This window comes from Meriones unguiculatus, chromosome 6 (genome assembly GCF_030254825.1).
Source record: "Meriones unguiculatus strain TT.TT164.6M chromosome 6, Bangor_MerUng_6.1, whole genome shotgun sequence".
Lineage (NCBI taxonomy): Eukaryota > Metazoa > Chordata > Mammalia > Rodentia > Muridae > Meriones > Meriones unguiculatus.
This window is the reverse complement of record NC_083354.1, coordinates 132,215,576-132,236,881: the sequence shown is the minus strand read 5'-3', so window position 1 is coordinate 132,236,881 and position 21,306 is coordinate 132,215,576. Positions and strand designations below refer to the sequence as shown.

At 41.7% G+C, this 21,306-nt stretch overlaps 1 protein-coding gene and 1 long non-coding RNA gene across 2 annotated transcripts in view; one reads left to right on the top strand and one right to left on the bottom strand.

Moving 5' to 3' along the window:
• Window positions 1-21,306, top strand: part of Atp6v0d2 (ATPase H+ transporting V0 subunit d2) — a 38,719-nt gene that overhangs the window by 15,721 nt on the left and 1,692 nt on the right. Inside the window, exons 3-7 of the mRNA XM_021663468.2 lie at window positions 10,947-11,125; window positions 12,962-13,041; window positions 14,333-14,410; window positions 19,761-19,937; window positions 21,119-21,193. Coding sequence (XP_021519143.1) covers window positions 10,947-11,125; window positions 12,962-13,041; window positions 14,333-14,410; window positions 19,761-19,937; window positions 21,119-21,193 — 589 coding nt within the window. The remainder of the gene's footprint in view (window positions 1-10,946; window positions 11,126-12,961; window positions 13,042-14,332; window positions 14,411-19,760; window positions 19,938-21,118; window positions 21,194-21,306) is intronic.
• On the bottom strand, window positions 1,615-16,082 carry LOC110565724 (uncharacterized). The gene is made up of 4 exons (XR_002477411.2): window positions 15,866-16,082; window positions 14,339-14,505; window positions 12,497-12,687; window positions 1,615-3,496 (listed from the first exon to the last, which is right to left on the bottom strand). It is a non-coding gene; the product is annotated as an uncharacterized LOC110565724 (long non-coding RNA).

The following is a 21,306-nucleotide window of genomic DNA, read 5'->3' as shown; positions in this document are numbered from 1 at the left end:
TGGGTTTCTTTGAATTTACCATCTTGATTTATGATGGTTCCTAGGCAGTCTAAGCAAAAGGAAGGGATATGTGTAAGAATTTAATTTTTATCTCTAGACAAAACTTTCAAGATCCAATGTGAATTAAAGAATATAATGTAAATAACTCACCATTATTTCATCATTATTTGACATCTTTCTACATTCTCTTTCTATCATTTTTAAAGAACTAAAATCTGTTAATTTGGACTGTTAGCTTTTCTACATTCACCGAGTGTTTTTCCCCAACATAAATAATTTTCTAACATATTTTTAAGTGACTTGTAGAGCCTTCTCTCTGGTTCCTGACAGAAGCTCAGATACAAGCTTTGTCCTTCCCTTTCCCCAAACTCTGCCTAGTACATTCTATGTTCTTATTTTTACTATCAAATTTCCAACAACATTTTGACGATGGCTGACAATAGTGGCAATTAATCGTGACTATCTATTTAATTGGATTGAGATATGCCAGTAGATAAGGAAAACACACCCGTAGATGTGTCTGTGAGTTGTTTTGTTTTTATCGATGACTAGCACTGAAGGGCTCTGATCTAATCGATAGGTCAATCCATAGATAGAGTACTATTTTGCATAAATGGACCTGGGTCCTGGTTGAAGGAAGTAGTGGGTGTGTCCCAAAAACATGCCTTTCCTGGACCTTTCCTGTCTGACTATCTGGCCTTTCTCAGTTCACACCAGGCTTGAGAGGTCTGGTCTAAGGTGAGCCTGTGTGAACGACCACAGCTGCTCCAGCTCCCTGGCTAGCGTGGGTGGACCGGCTCCGCTCTACCCCCGCCCTCCCACGGTGGTGGAGTGAACCTCTGATGTGGTCAGTCAGTCTTTCCTCCTGAGGTGTTTGTGACAGAGGCTTCCACGTGACGCCGAGTCACTCACCTCAGCGCCACCGTTCATCCCTGATTCTGAGTCTGCAGCCAGAAAAGTCCCTCCGGCTGTCGCTCCGACGCTCCGACCGCTCTGCCTCAAAGGTTTTACTATCTCCAGAAACTCCACAGGAAGCAGAGCTGTCCCCAGACAGTCTCAGCTGCAGTTGCTGATAAGGCCTTCATCATTTAAAGCCCCCCCCCGCCCCCGCCTTCTTTCAAGAAGTGAAAAACCCTGGTGCCCTTTTGCAGAATCCAAATCTGGTCGGGCTGGACTGTGCGGAATATTTGTTTGTCCCATCACAATACGTGTTTGGAGTAAGTACTGCCGGGGAGACTTATGCAAGATTACAAGATTAGAACTGTTTCCTAACTGTGGAAGAATTATTTAAGGGGCAGCTTCCAAGATCATGCTTCAAAAGGTATGCGGTAGTGGGCCCTGCAGCAGAGCTGTGTATCTGTGTCTTATTTAATAAGCCTTCTTGGTGACCCTGATGCAGGATGGGAAATTCTCGCAACCCAATGACTCCAACATGGGTCTGCACTTTGCTACTTTGGGACCCCAAGAAAAAGTCCCTTAGGCACCCAAAACCTTAGTTTCCGTCTGAAGAAGAAATGTCATCTCATGCGGTACAGAGTCGTCCGTTTAAGTGTAATAAGGGATTAGTGTAAAAAAGGTATTTTGTGAAAGCGACTGCAAGGAATATGCAGGGTCTTTGGTTTAAAATGTTTAATAATTTCAAGAGAAAACGGGATATGGTTAAACCACATGTGGGTCCCTGGGGTGGTACGTAAATCACAGATTTGTGAAAGTCACCTGTAAACATACGTGCTAACACGAGAAGCAAACCCAGCCGTTGTACCTTAGCTCAAAAACGTCGAGTCGTGCCTGGGCTACGAACTGTGTCCCGTGACCACCAAGGGCTATGCGCATGTCCGCGGCCTGTGCTGCCGCTGGCTGTAAGCCGCAAGGTGACTTAAAACCTGGGGCGGGATGTCAAGTGTAGGTCTTCACGCCTGGTGGCTTCTGATGGGAGAGAAGGACTCAGTTATCTTGAGGGCGCTGGCCACTGGGAGTTGGACCATTTCGGTATACGGCAACGCAAACAGGACGCGGTACTTCTTGTCTCTTGTTTTCTTATTCTTTTATTTTGGAGGAGACAAGGTGAGGGATGCGCCTGAGGGGGGCGGCTGGGGAGTGGACGTGACCCAGGTGTGTTACGTGAGATTTCCGAATAATCAATAAAAAATACTACGTTTTAAAGAAATGTCCAAATGTGCTTTGAAAATGTAGGGCATTTTACTTGCAAATGCCAGCACAGTGTTCACCTGGGAGAGAGAGGGCAGGATACGTGAAGGTGGCAGATGCCCCAGCCCAGCTTTGAAGGAGGAGCTTATGTTTCTGTGCGGAGTGGCCAGACCCGAGGTGAACCCAGCCAGGAAAGCAGAGACCAGTTGAACTAATACTGCTGCTGAGCTGCCGCTGCCAACTGAGAATTAGCGCAAGTGGCGTCCGAGGATGAAGGATACTCACGTAGTGGGTGTGGAGGAGCTTAGGACGTCAGTCTGCAACTGACCTTCTCGTGGGATGCAATCACGGCCCAAGGCATGGGCTTTCCTTGGGGCTTGGACCGTGAGCCGCCGAGCCATCAATCATCCACCAGGGGGCGCGGTGGATCCTGGTAACCTGATTTCCAGTCTCTCTTCTCCCTAGCTATGGCTTGAAGAGACTCGGCTGTTTCATAACCTGGGTTCTCAGGGTACAGCCTGACGTCTACCTTGGTAGTGATCCAGATATCTGTTGCCCTAGTTTTATTTATCTTCCTTTTTTTATTTCAAAGAAGCAGTGTGTCTTTAAAACTTAGTTTTAGAATCTGTCGCTCACTGTAAGATAGAACATCCGCCAGCATTTGAAATGTGGTGGGCTCACTGAAGTCTCCCCGTAACCACGGAGTGGTCCTAACAGGGTTGCGTTTCCATAAATAAAGGAACATTCTGAGTGCTCGGGTCCCGAGGCTCCATGGTAACTATGTATATGTTTGATGATATTTTTTCTACATATTCCACCTCAAAAAGTTTCATATAAACACGTGTTTATGTATAAGCACAAATTTATATCATTAGCTTTATTATTTGCTTAGATAATAGTACTGCACTGTGGACATTGTCTAGAGGTTTCCTATTTCATATTTGTTATGAACTTTCAAAATAAATACATATAGATGATTTTATACAATGAATATAGCATAGACTATTATGTTGTATCATAATGCATTGAATCACCCCTTTTGTCTATATGGATTGGTTGGTTGTTTGGTTGGTTAGTTCATTTTAAAAGGCAGTAAAGCTCAGTTAACTGAGTGTCCACCATCCTCCCCACTCAGAGTTCTGGTACTGCAGGCATGTGCCACCTCTGGCTTGTTTCATTTCCTTGGCATTCCAAGTGATTCTGAAAGCAACCTCCCTGCATCTACCTGTTCTTTCATGATTTCTTTAGGATGGATTCTCGGAAGTGAAGCTGCTTTGTCGAAGTCTTCAGTTTTTGCAGATTGTGCTTCTCTCAGACCCTCTCCTGTCCACTGGGGTTTGTTTCTTCTCTGTGTCAAAAGGAAAAAAATAAATACAAAACCTGCTCTGAGTGATAATTAAATATATTAAAGAGGAGATCACAAAGGTTTTTTTTTTACTGTGGGGAGGCAGCTATGGTAGATGCTCTCAGCATGTTTCAGTGATTTAACTGGAGAAAAAAAAACATTGGAGCCATTTATGTAATATTATGATCATTCTGTGCATAGAAAAGTTACAGAAAATGCAGGAAATTGGCAATTGTCACTCCTAGAGAGGGAGCTCCAGATAAGGTACCTGGCACCAGTTATTTCCTTTGCTTTGTTAACACTATCAGGTCACACACTTGTGAACATAGAGAAAAAAATGTTCATTGTATCCCTGTCTGCTGTAAGCCGAGGAAAAGAAAAAGAAAAGGAAAAAGAAAGCATACTTGGTAAAGTCCTCATCCTCAGAGATGGGTAAGAACTATGGGCAACTATGTTTCAAGTGAACACATCCAGCGACTTACCCAGGAGCACTCAGCTGGAAGTGGCAGAGGTGGTAGTGGACTCCAGATTATATGTTCACTAAGTGTGTAATGAAATACACTTCTGCCAGTGTATGTGCATAGGAACCAAGAGACAGAGAGAATGAACAGACAACAGACAGACAGACAGAGGTCCCTTCTAGCTGGAGGCATTTCAAAGACTTTTTTTGTTTTATGTGTACGTGTGAGCACCGCATGCGTGTGTAAGTACTGAATGCATACTGGTTCCAGAGGATGCCAGAAGGGGATGTGGGTGCTGGAAACTGAACCCCAGTCCTTTCCAAGAGCAGCAAGTGCTCTTACCTATTGAACCCTCCCTCCATCCCTGAGTTGGAAACATTTAAAAATTTAAAGTGAAGATGTACCTGACTCTAGCCTGAAAGGATGAGATAGATTCAAACTTTTAGCATCTTTTTGTCTCTAGAAAAGGCAAAGAATGCAACACCAGTGTAGAGGAATTTTCAGCAAGCCTGGGTACTATCTTAAATACCAAAATGTTAACGGGTCTAGAGTTTGGGTAATACATAGTTAGCAACATTCTTGTTTTGATATTTACTGTTGTGGGCAATGCTAAATGCAGAGTAATTTTTCAGCATTTTATTCTGCTATAATGAAAAAAGAATGTTGCAGCAAAATTAAATAGTTCTGAAAAATTAATTTTCACTTCCTCTATTTTAAAAATGAGAAGCTTTAGAGAAATAAAAAATGCTACCGAAAATGCAGGGGGAGCAGAATGTTTGTGGGTATGCTGAATTTCAGCAGTGTGTTTGCAGATCATACAAAATGTCAGGACTTCCCCATGAAGCACATCTGTTTAGACATGGATTGAGCAATTCCGTGACTTAATTAAACATGTATCAAGACAAAGCTTCACTTGCAAATTATTAAAGTTGGAAAATAGAACATGGCCCTTATTGTGTTATGACAAATGACAGGTCGGCCTGTTATGAGTGAACCAGGATCTTTCACTGAGAAGTTTTAGTGGGGGATGAAATAAATTGTTTTAAAATGTATCAAACATAACACACACACCAAACCTCTGTTAGTGATCAGTTATATCTGAAAATGTATGTTGCTTCTCTATTTTCCATAGGTGCAAACATTACCTCGCCAACTTAGGTAAGAGCTCCTATCACTTAAGACAATTGCTGTCACTGACTATATAATGCATCGTACTTTCCAGATAGAAGGATGCTGATCTGGCCTGTTATGTAGAAAGGAACTATGCAAATGAAGCTTAATGTAAAGAAGTGACTTTCAGGTAGGCGAGGTGCTCAGTGAAGAAAGATACTTGTTTACCAAGCTTGACAAACCAAGTTCCATTCCCAGAACCCACAAAGTGGAAGGAAAGAACTGATACCCTCATGATGTCCTGTGACCTACACACACACACACACACACACACACACACACACACCATAGCATGGATGCCCCCAACACACAAAATAAATCAATGTGATACAAACATGACTTTTAGGGTCAAGCCATACCATCGTCTCACGCCTTTAGACCATATATCTGGTATTGTCATCAAGCTATACACTGTTCGTTTGAGACCAAAGGCAGGAGTTCAGACGGGGTCTTGAAGGGCCTCCAACTGAAAAAGTGAGTCCAGGTCTTTTTATGTACAAAAGTGACTGTCATTTAAGACAGCCCCTAGCACGCTCTGTTTTCATTTTTGGTTTGGGGGTTTTATTTTAGCATATATTAATTATACAAAATGTAACATTTTCATACATGCATATAATGTTTTTAATAATAATTTTCAAAGTTAATAATTCATTGCCAAAGAGAGAGATAACATTGAACTCTTTATTTAAAGAAAATATCATCTATAACAATGACCACTGCCTTACATGTAGAGTTGAAATCACAGATACACACACACACACACACACACACACACACACACACAGAATAAAAGTGGTAACTGGTTTTTCAAAATACTTATAAATCACGGACTTGAAGCTAATATCTCAAAGCGTAACTGGCTCATGTCCTTTTGGAATTTTAATTTTCTTTACTGTTAGCGTGTGTGTGTAGATGTCAAAGGATAACTTTGGGGAGCTGATTTCCTCCCTCCACTGTGAGTTCCGAGTGTTAGACGCAGGTAAAAGCCCTGAACTACCTCACCTCCCATGGCTTGTGGTCTTGTGAATGTCTCAGCCTTCTACACGTCTGCTCAGCCTCTTAACTCCACCACCCATTCTCCAAGAGAAAGGGGGAGGTTTGAAAAGGCTCTTTTACTTGGAAGTAAATGTAAAACCACATATGAGGAAACCTCAAGCTTAATAAAAAGATATAAACATTGTAAACTTTTTGCATGAAAGATGCGGTTTTCACTTCTACTTTCTACGCCTACAGAGACCAATTTGTAGGAAAATCTCCTGTCAGAGTACAAGGCCTTCTTTTGTGCAAGGCGTTCTCCTGTGTTTTCTTATTATTACTAATCCTGAGGCTAACCATTCAAAGTTGAACAAATATTTCTGTTCTTAAGCTGGGAAATGGAGGGCTTGTGAACTGGCTTTTAAGTGGCAGAACTGGCCTTAGAGTCATGTTTCCCTATTCCCAAGCCTCGGCTCCTTCTAATGTGACAGTCTTGTTATGATTTTCAAGCCACTTTGATATGCATGGTTTACTTTAATTTGCTTAGTGGGCCTACCAACTCTGCCCCTTCTTGTCTTGTGGTGCCAAATTTGTTTAAAGGAATGTTCTACTTCCCTCTGCTTGGACCCTTGGTTGCACGCCCCCTTCAATCTTGCACCCTACTCCCTTGTGCCACCAAAGCCATGTGGGTTGCCGAGCCCTCCCCTCACCCAGCCTTTGAAGCCCTCCTCAGCCCACTCAGTGTGAGGACAGGCTTCCTTTTAGCACTCCCGCCCTTTCTCAGTCTATCCTACTACATCTCATTTCTGCCCCCAAGAACATCCTTCGGAGCTCTGCCATAGTCTCTCCTCTAAAACATGCCCCTTTTATTCCCCTTCAGTGCTGTGGATGGTGTTCCAGACCTTGGTACAAGCATTCCAGCACAGGGCTATATTTCCATGCCTGAAAATATACACTTTATTTTAAGTTATCTCTTGCTGAAGGGTAACCAAAGATCAATTTCAAAAACGCCTATATCCAAGGAATCGAAACGTGTTTGACCCTGAAAGCAGAAGGAGGTCACTGTCACTTTAAGAGTGAAAGCAGTGGAGAGATTGGAAAGAGAAGAGAAACATAGCAGAGACATTTGGGTTGCGTGCTGCTGTAGTTCATGTGATTGTGGTGCCTGTGGGAAAAGCAACGATATCATGCACCAAAAAGAATTACAAGAGTTCAAAATCACAGCTGAGAGCATAGCTCAGTGACTGAGTGCCATGGCATCTCTGAAGCCTGGTTCAGGCTCCAGAACAGCAATATACAAATTAAAAACATGCATCCATTTTATTTTATATTATAAACCCATAACAAAATTATTTGTGTTTGTGAGATGCAAAGAACATACTTTCATCCATTTGACATTTACAAGGCAGATTTCTTTAGAACTACACAGTTGCTAAAACTCTGCTTCTTCAACAGAAGAAAACCATGCCCAGGGAAGACATCATTGAGTGGGGGTACTGAATGAGAACTACAGTAGGATGGAGCCTTTAGTTAGAACACCCACAGGTATTTCCTTCGCTCAGCTGAGAGGGGCCAACAGAAATAGTATCCTCTTAGCAAACCCAACCAGTACCCAGACGTGGGCTCTAGCAGTATTTGCTCAAAATAGGACTAAAATGTTTCCTCAGAGAAACAGCTGATTCTAGGGCTGGGACAGGAAATGTGCAGAATTAGCTTAGTCTACCTTATAGTGCCAGAAATGGAGGAAGTGCTAGGAAGCAAAGCTCAGCGACACAGGCTCGCCGAAGGAACATCAGGCCAATTGAAAGAGCTCACAGTGGCCAACAAGCTAAGCAACAAAATAAAGGAGGTAGCCTAGAACTGTCATCCCAGGCATAAAATAAATACCCTGTGTTAATATTGGTGCAAACAAATAATTAAATTAATGAATGAATAAAGGATGAAGAAGAAGTCTCCCTTGTGGCAAAGTTCCTGTAACTGTTGCAGATAGCCCGTGCTAAAGGGGATAATCATCATTGCAACCTCTTAGCAGTATAGACACATTAAAAACATACGATATGGAAAGAGTGGATAGAACAAGTTTACTCTGGAGAGACCTGGCATGTGCTACCTCAGCCAGGAGATCAAGGTCAACATTAAAGATGAAAAATTATGTTACCACTCAGCCTTGATAGGATGCAAGGAAATAGCAGTTCACGGGTCTTCCTCGCAGCCACCCATAATCTGAGCATCCTGGTAAGACAGATTCTAGCACTGAGGCGTCCTGTTTCACACCTGATCAGTACACCTCAAATTATCAGCTTTGCAGACACTGGAGATCATCACTGATCTGTGTCTTCCTTAGAAAGCATTCATCTTTCTTTTTCCCACATAACATTGTTATTAATTCTCTGGGAGTTTCACATCAAGCACCCAGTAACAATCTCTTCCCAATCCTTCCAGAAAGCATTTGTCTTTTTCTGTTTCACACCCACAGTGCTTAGCAAATGGCAGCCATTTCACAGTTGCTGTTAATGACACTGAAGTATTAGAAAATTTAACCATAAAAGAAAGTTTTCACTAACTCAGTAAATAATGATTTTGAGCTGACCTTCAGCAACTGTCAGCTCAGAATCTGGCTATTATAGTATAAAAAAAAATTCATTTTAGGTATTTTCAAGATTCTTAAACAAGTTAAAGACCAAGAGGAGAGGATAAATCTGAAACGGAAGGGAAATGCTGGAAGTACTGTCTGGCTTCAGCTGGTTGTTTTATCTCAACCGGATAAAGGAATTGAAAGCCTTGGCTTTGAACGTGGTTGTTTATTTACCCTAGGAGGTGCTTCGTAGGCATTTTACACAACCTGAGGAAGCGGTGGATACTTGGAATGGAAAAAAGTTTTCACAGAGAGGCAGGTAGACATTACTGCCAGCAAGTTGCTGCTGCCAGGATGGAGCAGGATGACCTGAAGCCCCATCCCTGGTGCCCCAAGCTGTGAAATCTCTGCAGTAGACTGTAGGAGGCTTGAATGAAAAAATGCGAAATGCTTGCCACATACTACAAACTCTACAATGACAAATATTTACTTAAAATTTTTGAAATAGGGTCTCATTATACAGCTCAATTTGGCCTCAAACTTGTGGTCCTTTGCCGAAAATGTACTTTTAACTACTTAAAGCAGTTTTTTTTTAATTATTTATTTATTTATTTATTTATTTATTTATTACAATTTATTCACTTTGTAGCCCAGCTGTAGCCCCCTCCCTCATACCCTCCCTCTTCTCCTCCCATGTCCCTCCCCCAGTCCACTGATAGGGGAGGTTGTCCTCCCCTTCCATCTGATCCTAGTCTATCAGATCTCACCAGGACTGGCTGCACAGGACAGGTCTATGTGGCCTAGTAAGGCTGCTCCCCTCTAAGCGGGAGATGATCAAAGAGTCAGCCACTGAGTTCATGTCAGAGATAGCCCCTGAACCCACTTGGACCCTGAGCTGCCATGGGTAATATCTGTGCCATGGTTCTAGCTTATCTCCATGAATGTTCCTTGGTTGGAATATCAATCTCAGAAACGACCCCTAGGCCCATATTTTTTGGTCCTGTCGATTTCCTTGTGGAGCTCCTGTCCCCTCCAGGTCTTTCTATCTCCCCCTTCTTTCATAAGATTCCCTGCACTCTGTCCAAAGTTTGGCTATGAATCTCAGTATTTGCTTCAATACCCAGATGGGTAGAGTCTTTCAGAGGCCCTTTGAGGTAGGCTCCCGTCATGTTCTCTGTTTTCTCCCTCTTCCAATATCCATCCTGTTTGCCTTTCTGAATGAGGAGTGAACATCTTACCCAGGGTCCTCCTTTTTGTTTAGCATCTTTAGGTGTACAGATTTTAGTGTATTTTCCTATATTTTATGTCGAATATCCACTTATATCCAAAATATGTTCACGTACACAACAAGGACGTTTGCTCAACCATGTTCATAGCAGCTTTATTCCTAATAGCCAGAACCTGGAAACAACCCAGATGTCCCTCAACAGAGGGATGCAGAAATTGTGGTACATTTACACAATGGAATCATGACATTTGCAGGCAAATGGTGAGATCTAGAAAAGATCATCCTGAGTGAGGTATCCCAGAAGCAAAAAGACACACATGATGTATTCTCACTTATCATTGGATATTAGACATATACTTAAAGTAGTTTTGAAATTGATTGGCTGTAACATGATAAGTGCCTTCATGATTCTCCCAGATGCCAATATCAGAGATACATGTTTGGAAAGGTGCTAAAAACAGGGTGTTGATGTAGTCCATGAGTTGACAGCCACCCTTACTGATGCTGGCTCTGACACCACCTGTGAACAGAGTTACCTAAAGCATAAACTCCCTGTAGTGGAAAAGCATCCACCATTTTCCTTAACGGCCAAGCTCCTCCCTTTATCTATCATGACTGTGGTCAACCTTGAGCCTACCCCAGTGGTCCAACCAAGATAGATAGATAGTAGTAGATAGTAGATAGATATAGACATATAGATAGATATATAGATATGTAAATAGAGTTAGAGATATAATACATAGAGAGATAGAGATAGAGAAAGATATATATATCTATATAGATAGATAGATAGAGAGAGAGAGAGAGAGAGAGAGAGAGAGGAGGGTCTATCATCCTTTTTCAAATGTTCTTCCCTCTGCTTAGAAAAACTCGCTTTCCCAGGTCTTAGCCCTTTATGGAAAAAAAAAAAAGCCACTCATTCTTCAAATTTCAGCCTGAATGTCATTTCCCAGGAAGCCTAACTTGTGGACTTCTTCAGGGCCCAGCTGCAGATCATCACACCACCCATGTAACTGTTTTCCTAATGCTTGAGTACCATTGCAGATGCAGCTATATGATAGACAACGTAATTCTACTGATGAATGGGGCACTGCAAAAGAAATCTGTGAAAGAAGTTCTAGCCAAATGTCACCCACTGGGCCGGTTTACAGAGATGGAAGCTGTCAACATTGCCGAGACTGCCTCAGATCTCTTCAAGGCTGTGCTGGTTGAAACACCGCTAGGTATGAATACTTGCTAGTGAAGTGGCCTGTGCGTGTTAGCAGAGTCATAAGAAAATGTACTTTCACCATGCAACATTTTTATAATGTAGTTTTATACTATACGACTCATGCTGTGCACAGGATGTCTGAGCTGGACATGGGGACACATACATATGTATGAGGAAGGATGAGGCAGGAAGTTGGGAAGTCTGAGATCAGTCTGATTATGCAGAGAGACCCGGATTCATGTAAACAAACACCACCAAAAGAATGATCTAGGCCTGGGGAGATGGCTCAGTTTGTAAAGCACTGTACTTGCAGGCATAAGGACTTGAATTTGAGCCTCGAACCCCTTATAAAAAACCAATGTGCTGTGCAAACAGTCCTCTAATCCCAGCACTGGGGAGGTGGAGATCCATTGGGCTTGCTGGACCACTAGCCCAGCCTACTTGGCAAGCTTCAAGTCACAAAAACAAGGTGGGTAGCTCTTAAGGAAAGGCACCAAAAGTGTCCTCTGGCTTCTCCTTAAACGCACCCCATGTGTATGGGCACCCATGCATATCGGAATATCTACAGAAATAAACATACACACGCATATGGAAAATCACCTGATCTTGCTTTCTCATTCCTCAGATGATGACAAGTGAGGCGATCTATCTGGTCTTTGTCCTTGACAGCTATTCAGAGTAGAGGAGAGGCTGGGGCTTGCATCCCAACCTCCAAATCTCTGCTATCTACCAGGTCATAGAAATTAAATGAGGAATTTGTAAGTTCTCAAACTATGGATTTCCTTTCTGTGTTTTAGACAATTAGTTTTTTATCCTTTCATATTAAACTCTTATCTAATTCAGGTAATATCTAAAGAGTATTTTGCTTTAAGAAATTTAAAAATGTCATTGCTATCAGCTTCTCGGCTACTCTATGAAATTATCTAGATCAATTATGAAATGACTTAGTGTCATTATGACTTAGCCCTGATTACTGTCATTATCTAAAATGTTAAAGGCAAAGTTGTCAAACAATATATATATATATATTACTGTCATGAAATCTAGATGGTAGCAAATCATTGTTGATCATGGGCACCAGGGGCTGGAGAGATGTTAGCATTGGCATCTATTCCGGAGGACCTGGGTTCAATTCCTAGCACTTGCATGGTGCCTTAAATTATCTGTAACTCCATTTTAGGGGAGCCAACAACTTCTTCCGGTCTTTGCAGGCACTGAGCATACACATGATGTACAGACATACATACAGGCAAGATACCCATACATATAAAAATAGAAAACAAAATAAAATGATCAATTTGGGGAGCATGGTTAAACATAGGGTATTTTGCGTGCTAAGAACATGCCATCCCCATGAGCCCACACTCTGAGCCAAAATACTTACCCTTTACACATTTTAAAAAGGCAAGGCCATGCCAGGTCACCTTTAGGCATCTGAGGCTAAGGTAGTGCAGCCTGGTGGAGACGAGGGTGTCTGGAATGAACAGATACGAGGCAAAGCTCTGCCGGGTCCCAATACAATGACTTGGGTAATTTGGCTTATCCCCAATTTCCTCACTTCATGTTGTATTATAACTGTTTTGAAAATGAATTTAAGCATAGTTTCAGTAAAACATTGTGCCTGGTGTAAACAAGTTTGCAGATGGTAAGTAGTGCTATAAGGTTGTGATAAAATACAAGGAAGGATTTTCAAGACTTAAGTAACTATTTCTAAATGCTGTGAAATTAAATAAGCTAATGTGTATCCACGGATTGGTACAGCGAGGCATGTGTAGGTTCACACATAGTAAATGCTTAATGAACAGCAAGTTTGTAGTATGGCTTGTGATTTATATCCTTTTGCTGTCAGCTCCATTCTTTCAAGATTGTATGTCTGAAAATACTCTGGATGAACTGAATATTGAATTGCTGCGCAATAAACTATACAAGGTAATGCTTTTCCCAAATGTATTTTTCTAGACTGTACAATGTAACATAATTGGAGTTCTTTATTAACAAAGTTGCTTTGCCTATTGGCCAACTTCTGCAATCATTAAGTGATGCATATTTGGAATAAAGCTTTAATTTGGTTTTTAGTTGTATGCATGCATGTCAGCATCTCCTCTTTGGCAAGATTTTTAAGAATAAATAGCATACTGTATTCTTTTTATCCTTTGCTCTTTGCCCAATGCCTTGAATGCAAAAAGTGTTAGCTCGATGATGGTAAATGGGTAGATAATGTGTGGGAAAACCCATCTCAAAGGTAACTGGCACAGAGTATGTTTTAGTACTGTTTTAGAGTGTCCATCTCTGCTGTAGATCTTGTTACAGAACGCTTACTCTTATAATTAACCTGTCCATGCAATTTGAAACCCGTGTCAGCATTACCAGTGGGTACACACTAGGTCATATGAAACACTGTGTGATCTGACGGTCTGGATGATGGCTCCAACAGCAGAGTAGACTGTACTATAGGCCAAGCAAACTCTGGTATTCACTGCCATGAGTAAATTAACACACACTACTGTGGTATGTAAATAGTGGACTGAGCTCAAACACGTGGTTCTCCCGTCGTATTTTATTTTCACTGCTTTTCTGTTTGTTTGAGGAAGAGACACACGCTGTAGGGAGGCATTCCTGGGACATAACTAACAGAAGACAGTGCTCTAAGCACTTCCTGGGCCTTAATTTACTCACTCTAGTAGCAAAGCTATAAGATTTGTGCAATTTCTGTTCCTCATATAAAGCTGAGTGATGCAGAGGGATGAGGCTTCTGTCGGCAGAAATCACTTAGTGCTGAATCCGTTAAGCGTTAGAACTGGGATGCAGACACAGACAGTCCAACCTTACAACCTGGGCTCTGCTTTGCCAGTGTATTCCCACAGTCAAAGCCAACGTGTCTTATGGGATTTAACATACGAGTTACCGCATCATTTGCAGAGTCCAGAAAAGGACTTGGCACTCTTGTTAGAATAGCTGGAATTAACTATAAAAAATAATCCAAGAAAAGTGCAAAAAAATGCTTGTAATTAGACATTGTGGTAAGTGCAATTCTGTTCTTTTATGGAGTTCTTTTACAGTCTGGGCCACAGGCATATTAAATCTCTATTAAATTTACTACAGAATATAGAGTAACAATTCAGTTTCCATTAAAGCATTTTGTAAGCTATAAAAAGATGACCTAGATGTTTCCAAAAGAAAAATTACTCATTTCATTTTTAAAATCTTCTTTCTTTCTAAGTCTTACCTTGAGGCATTCTACAAATTCTGTAAGGATCACGGTGATGTCACAGCAGAAATTATGTGTCCCATTCTTGAGGTAAGAAGGAGCCTTTGGCTCTGTCTTTGCCAAATAATGAGTTACATACTTGTCCTTGCTTTGATCGTGTTGTATTTCTTTATCTTAGAAGTGATCTGAAGTTCAATAAGGAAAGTCATTTGTGGTCTCAAGAAATGCAGCTCAGCAGTTGAACACTCACCTAACACATATGGAGCCTTGGGTTCCATCTCTAGCAATGCACAAACCAACAAAACACAGCGACGGCGAATGTATGGCTACGATTCGTGTTAATGGATAGGTAGAAAGTAAATTACAATTCATTAAACATTTTGCATGCTACTAAAAACCGGTAGATTATAAATATTCTTATAATATTCCCTCCAAATTCCCACTCAAATTCCCTCCAAAAGGGGAGCACTGAGCAGCAGGAAAGCCCTGCAGGTTGGCACTGGAGTCCGCTGTGCCTCTATTCACAGTGGCAATAGAACCTTAGACCAAGGCTGAACAGCCCTCTACCATCCCATGCTGCAGTGGGAAGGATGTTACTCAAAATGCACAATCAGCCAGAATTTGATTATGTGTGGGGCACCACGTCAGTGTCTTCCCTGGAATTGATGTGATATCCTTTTAAATTTTCTCTGTATCACCAAAGACCCCACCCATGCTCAGGGGTCCTCTTGGCAGAAGGTTGACCTCTAAATGCATGAGAGATTGGGGTGACCATCAAGAAAGGTTGGTGTTCATCTCAGATTATATTTGACACATATATTTCAGTGGCTTTCTAATCCTCTTAAAAAATGAAAAGAATACAACTTTCATGTTTTCTAAATCCTTATTTTGCCCTCTGAAACTTAGTTTTATCTATGGAATATTCATATTTTCTAAATAAATAACTTCTGATTTTAAGAAAAATCTACCAAGCATTATCCTTCATTCAAAAAGAAAAAAATACAGGTAGCATTTGCATATATTTTAATATTTGAAACTGTTTGAAAAATTTAATTCTCAAAATACCCAGTCATTATAACTTTAGAGGTAAAGTTACTTTGTTATCCCTTGTTGAAGTGTTTAAAGTAAAGCCAAGCAGTCCTTGAAAGAAGATCTTACCGCTGGCTGGAAAAGTCTGAAACTATGTTTTGTTCTTATGTATTATGAAGTGGGACTTTAACAGATAAATGACCTTTATGACACAAGGTCGCAGATGAGCTTGTCTCTTTTGCACATGCTGGTTACACAGTGAAGAGCGTGGCAATCTTAGGTGGTGGCTCTCTTTCTTCTCACAGACTTAACTAGCTCCCCGTTTCATTCCATAGTTCCAACTGCACTTTCCAGTTGGCATACTTCTAATGAGTTAGTAATGGTATGTCTATCTTATGCCCAGAAATACATAAAATAAAAGTTTTCATAAAACTCATAACCTTATTTAAAAAATATGCAGTGACTCTTACCAGACAATGTTGGCCTAAGGATACAGATTAATAGTAGCACTCTTACCTAAAATGCAGGAGGCCCTGAGTTTAGTCCTCAGCACTGTCTTGGTCAGTATTCTACTGCTGTGAAGAGACACCAGGACCAAGGCAAGTATTAGAAAAAGCATGTAAATTGGGGGCTTGCTTGTAGTTTCAGAGGTTTAGTCTGGCAGGAATCATGGCAGCATGCAGAGAGATGTGAGAGTAGTAGCTGAAAACCTGATCTGTAGGCAGAGAGAGAGAGACAGAAAGACAAAGGGAGAGACAGACTCTGGGCTTGGCTTGTAAAACCTCAAAGACCACCCTTAGTGACACACTTCCTCCAACAGGGCCACACCTCTAATCTATTTCAAATAGTGCCTCTCCCTGCTGACTAAGCATTCAATAGCCTACGGGAGCTATTTTTATTTAAACCACCACAAGCACTTAAAAGAAAAGGAGAGAAAATTCAAAACCTAATATTTACTACGTGCTAGATTCCATTTTAAGTGTTTTGTATAAATGAACTCACTTGCACTTCAAAATTATACAAGATCCTATTTTTCAGAAGAGGCCACTGAGGCTCACAGATGGCTAGAAACTTGCCTGACAACATACTGTTAGTAAGAAGCCGTGTCAGGATTTGAGCCTGGACAGCCTGAGTTCAATTCTTACATACTTATGCTTCACCACCCACAGTTATTTTGTACATAAGAAACATACTAATTCATAAGCAAGATCCTGTTGTATAACCTGTAAGAATAAGACTATGTAAGAATTTTGCCTTTGTAATTCTCAATAGAGTTTTGGTTATGAGTGGAAGAATTTGATCTGCTATATGTCTAGGGTTCTGTGTTTCCTTTCCTACTTCAAGAATGCAAATCACGTAAAACTTACATAGGAATATCAGCTCCATGTGGCAAACAATTACAACTTCTCTAAAAATGTACTCAGATGGGACTAGTCAGTGTCGTATGTAATAACATACTCAGCCTCTTTTTATTCCTGCAGCTACAGAGCACCACAACTTATAATATTCCACATATATGTTTTTGAATGTCTATTGACGAGAGATGTCAAAAGACTCGCTGTAGTGGAAGAGAGCATTGAAGGCTTGGAGATGTCTCAGGGGAGAGTTTGTCTAGAATGCACAAGTCCCCAGGTTTAATGCCCAACCCTGCAAGGGAAGAGGAGAAAATGAGGGATAGAAGGGGACATAAAGAGAGAGAAAGAAGAAAGAGGGAGGAGAAAAAGGAGATTCTCCTGTCATCTCTTTCTGTGTCAGACGGTGCTTAGGGGTAATCAAAGCACAATTTTTTAAACTTTTTAAATTATACTCTTTCGCTGTGAAGCCTCACAACCATGCCAAGAGCTTTCAAACTAAAGGAATGAAGAACGTTAAAGTATAAAAGGAATTCAAAAGAAAATGTATCCAAGTAGGCAGGAGATAGAAGTACTTGTTACGAAAAAAAGAAAGCTCTTAATGGGAACACCGCTTCCCCTCGGTGCAGGAGTATTTCAGCACACAGAGGTACGGAAGGAGTGTTTACAAGCTAAGGAAAAAAAAACGAATAACAAAGTCAAGGCATAGGAAATGAGTAGATTATTTGGATAATGCATTATGTTCAGTCAGTCTTCTCTTCTTAACCTGGCACTGGAGGTGCTTCCTGATTTCTCGCCATATACCTGCGTATCCAGTTTTCCAGTGGCTTCCCTAAGCTGAAGCTGTGAGCATCCTCCAAATCCTACGTGCTCCCTCCTGCCGCAGCCTCCTCTGGCACAGCCTCTGTTATTTTGATGCTTGTGATGCTGCCTGCCCTGTCATATTCCCCTTCTTAAAATTCTAACATCTTACAACTAGAAAGAAAATCTGGGATAACTACTTGCATGTTGTTTATTTCAAGGATTCTTATTGCCATGGACAATCCCACTTGCATTTCTTCTCTCCTCCCCAGAAGCTCTAAAATGATTTATAAGACTGGTTATATGCAAGAGCCAGAATGTAACTGCTTTTGCTTCCAAATAAGGCTACCTTGCTTCTGGCCTACCCATAATTTCCATGAGAGTAATCAAAAGGACCAGTGGGAATTCTGACTCTCCCGATGATAAGAAGAAACACCTGTTCTAACAAAACTGCCATTAGAGCTGCTGCAAGCCTGGCTTTGTCACTAGCGAGTAAGTGTGGAGAGCAACAGAGGACAGCACAGAGCTTTCTTGTGCATGTGAACAGCTGTGGAATCTTGTTAGAAGGCAGAGTGTGGGTCAGTTGGTTTAACTTTGTTTAGACTGTGGCTTGAGATTCTGCATTTTTAGTAACGATCCCATTGATGGCAAAGCTACTGAGCCATGACTTCAAGCAGCATCATTGTAGAAAATATTGTAGAAAATTCAAAAGTGAGGAAATCAAACAGACTGTCCTGTTAGATTCAGTAGGTAGTTAGAACACTCCTATGTGACAAGAGCAAGAAATAAAATTTAAGAAGACGTGATTCTTTCAAGAGTTAAGAGTAGGAAGCGGAAAATTTCATGGACAGATTTCAAAGTGACAGTAAGTATAAAGTACTTCAAGGAACTGGGGAAGAGTTCCTGAGCCTAAAGGCCAGTTCCCAAAAGAAGAGGAAGAGGAGCCTTGAGGGAGTGCAGAGGGGCGCAGGAGGAAAGATTTTAAGATCAGTGGATGGGAAGAGCCTGAGAAATGGTTTCCACTAGACATTACATAGCTGTGGCGCACATGAACTCAGAGCAGTGTGGTTCAAGACCAATATAAGAGCATCTCAGTCTCACATCTCAGGATGGAGTAAGGAAGAGGACCTGAGGCCCAACCCTAGCTGATGAACTACTGGCAATTTGATGTGGCTGCCGGAGAAGAGTTATTTTTCTGTGGGCACGTGGTATGGCCATTGGTAGATTCCCCATGCCTGGGTGGATGACCCCACAACCATTTGTGTATGGGACCCCAAAATGGATTCAGTAGGTCAAAAGGTAAATATATGTGTGTGTGTATATGTATATATATATATATATATATATTATAAGTATATACATATATAGGTATAAAAAGAAGAGAGGAAGATGTAATAATTAATGTGGATATAGGGAAGACTGAGAGACAGCAGAAACACAGGTAACAAAAGAATAGGAAAGAAATCTCTGGAAAGACAGCACGATTACAGGAAACAGGACTGATGCAATAGGACTGCAGTGGCCTCCTATTCAGCGTTCAGCACAGGTTGTGAGCACACATTGACCTACTTAAGGGTCATAAGGAATCAGGCCTTGCAAGGAAGATAAATCACCCCAAGCCACATGATTCTTAGCTACAGAATCAGAGATGGCAGGTCATTAAAACAATCCAAGCCATAAAAATTCAGATGGCATATAGTATAAAGTTTAATTGTATAAAGTGAATACGGCTGGGGATGTGGCTCAATGGTAGAGCCTGTGTGACAAGCTTGAGGCCTTAGATTGGATCCTCACCATCACAAACAATAACAATAAGACCAGTAATAGTGACAGGAGCAACTAGAAGGGTTGGAAACCTGTAGAGGTGCTCTCTTATTCAAACACCCCAGCAGACATTTTTGCTTACGTTGCCTTATTCCCTTCATGGCTGCACTCTAGTGGTAATATTCCCTCCTTCGTGGAAAATACACTTATGATTCTGGTGACATACGTGAAAGCAATCTGTGAGTAACTCATTGCAAGGACACTGGGAAACAGAGCTTTGGTGGGTTTCAAGAGCCATAGGCTGTCACTGGGCTGCACAGCTTCCCCCAGCAAACAAATTTCTCCCTTTCAAGAAGAGACTAAAGAGACATTACTAACACATGCCTACTTTGTAATTAGACATGAAATGTAGATCACTCCAGAAATGCAATTCTGCATGTAGCTTGGGGTGTAAAAGATTACAGATTTGCTGCCTTTGTGTCTCTTGCATTCAGTTCGAGGCTGACAGACGTGCTTTAATCATCACTCTGAACTCATTTGGCACTGAGTTGAGCAAAGAAGACAGGGAGACCCTGTTCCCCACCTGCGGCAGGCTTCATCCAGAGGGGCTGCGTTTGTTAGCTCAGGCTGAAGACTTTGAACAGATGAAGAGGGTAGCAGATAATTACGGAGTAAGTGATTTCAACAGCGCCCCGTGCACCTCGCAGTCCTCCAGTATAGGCCCTTTAGAAACTCACACACATCCACTTGGACTCCTCATCCAAAGCTACATCCATATGGCAGCAAGTGGTGCTTCTTGCAGTAATTACGCCTCCCAGAGAAACACTTCCAATTTCCAGTCCAAGCTGGTGCCTTTTAAGAGTCCTGCCAAGAGAGCCCTTGTTTAAATCTCCAAGGAGTGGTTATTTGAGCACTTCTTGAAGTACCTTTTAAAGCAAATTCCCTAAGAGGCCAGGGAAAGCTCCTGGAAGTGGGAGTTCATGTCAAAATTACATAAAAGAGCCTGACCCCAAGGTTCCTTTCAAGTACCCACTGGGGAAACCAAATCAGGACAGAGTATCTGTAGGGACTACAGGAGAGTATGGGGTATGTGCGGGTTTCCCCCACCCTTTTGTGTAATGGCAGAAGCCGGGAGAGGAACAGAACTGGCCACTAGTTTTCCTCATCCCACGTTCAGCTCTCTGAGACAGGCCCGAGCTCCGCACCCAGGGCTCTTCGCTCTCGGACTCTACGTCCTCAGACTTGTGGGAAGTCACGTGTGTATCCTGAAGTTCCCCTCTCAGCCCAAGAATGACACTGGTGTTTGCTCGTGGGTGTCAGATCCTTCCAGGAGCAATCCTCCTCATATACCATCTGCAACTGAGGACAACCCTTTAGCATAATATTAAAACCGGAGTTTCTCAGTTTCCCCTTCTTCTGCACGTGAAATTCCATGAGGAGCAACAGTGTCCTGTCAAGGAGCTCGAAAACTTATGCTGACCACACTGTAAGAGCTCAGAGTCCACTGTGTGGATGTGTGAAAATAACAATGTACGTCGAGGAAACACAGTGTTTGCCCTGGGCTTGTAGCCCCGAATAAGCCCACAAGCGAGAAAGTCAGAATTTCAACCACCTCGTCGGTCATTTGGATTTTTTTGAGGGGGGTGGGGAAGTGTCAAGAAGTCAAAGCCCTGACCAAAAACTTTCAGGCCTTCAGTTACAACTTTTCCTCAGTTACAAAAGCACACACACACACACTCACACACATACACACACTCATGCACACACACAAATATCTATATTGCTGAGAAAATATATGCATTTGTAAAAACTGAAAAACCCTTTACATTTTAACTCTTGTGTTTGTTTTAAGGTTTACAAGCCTTTGTTTGAGGCTGTAGGTGGCAGCGGGGGGAAGACACTGGAGGATGTTTTCTATGAGAGAGAGGTACGGCAGAAGTGAAAATATCGTTTATGTGCTCTTCTTCCTGTTGTTATCATGGGCTTTAAATGTTTTCTCACTTGAGATTTCTTCTCATATTTTATCAAGGCACCCGACGT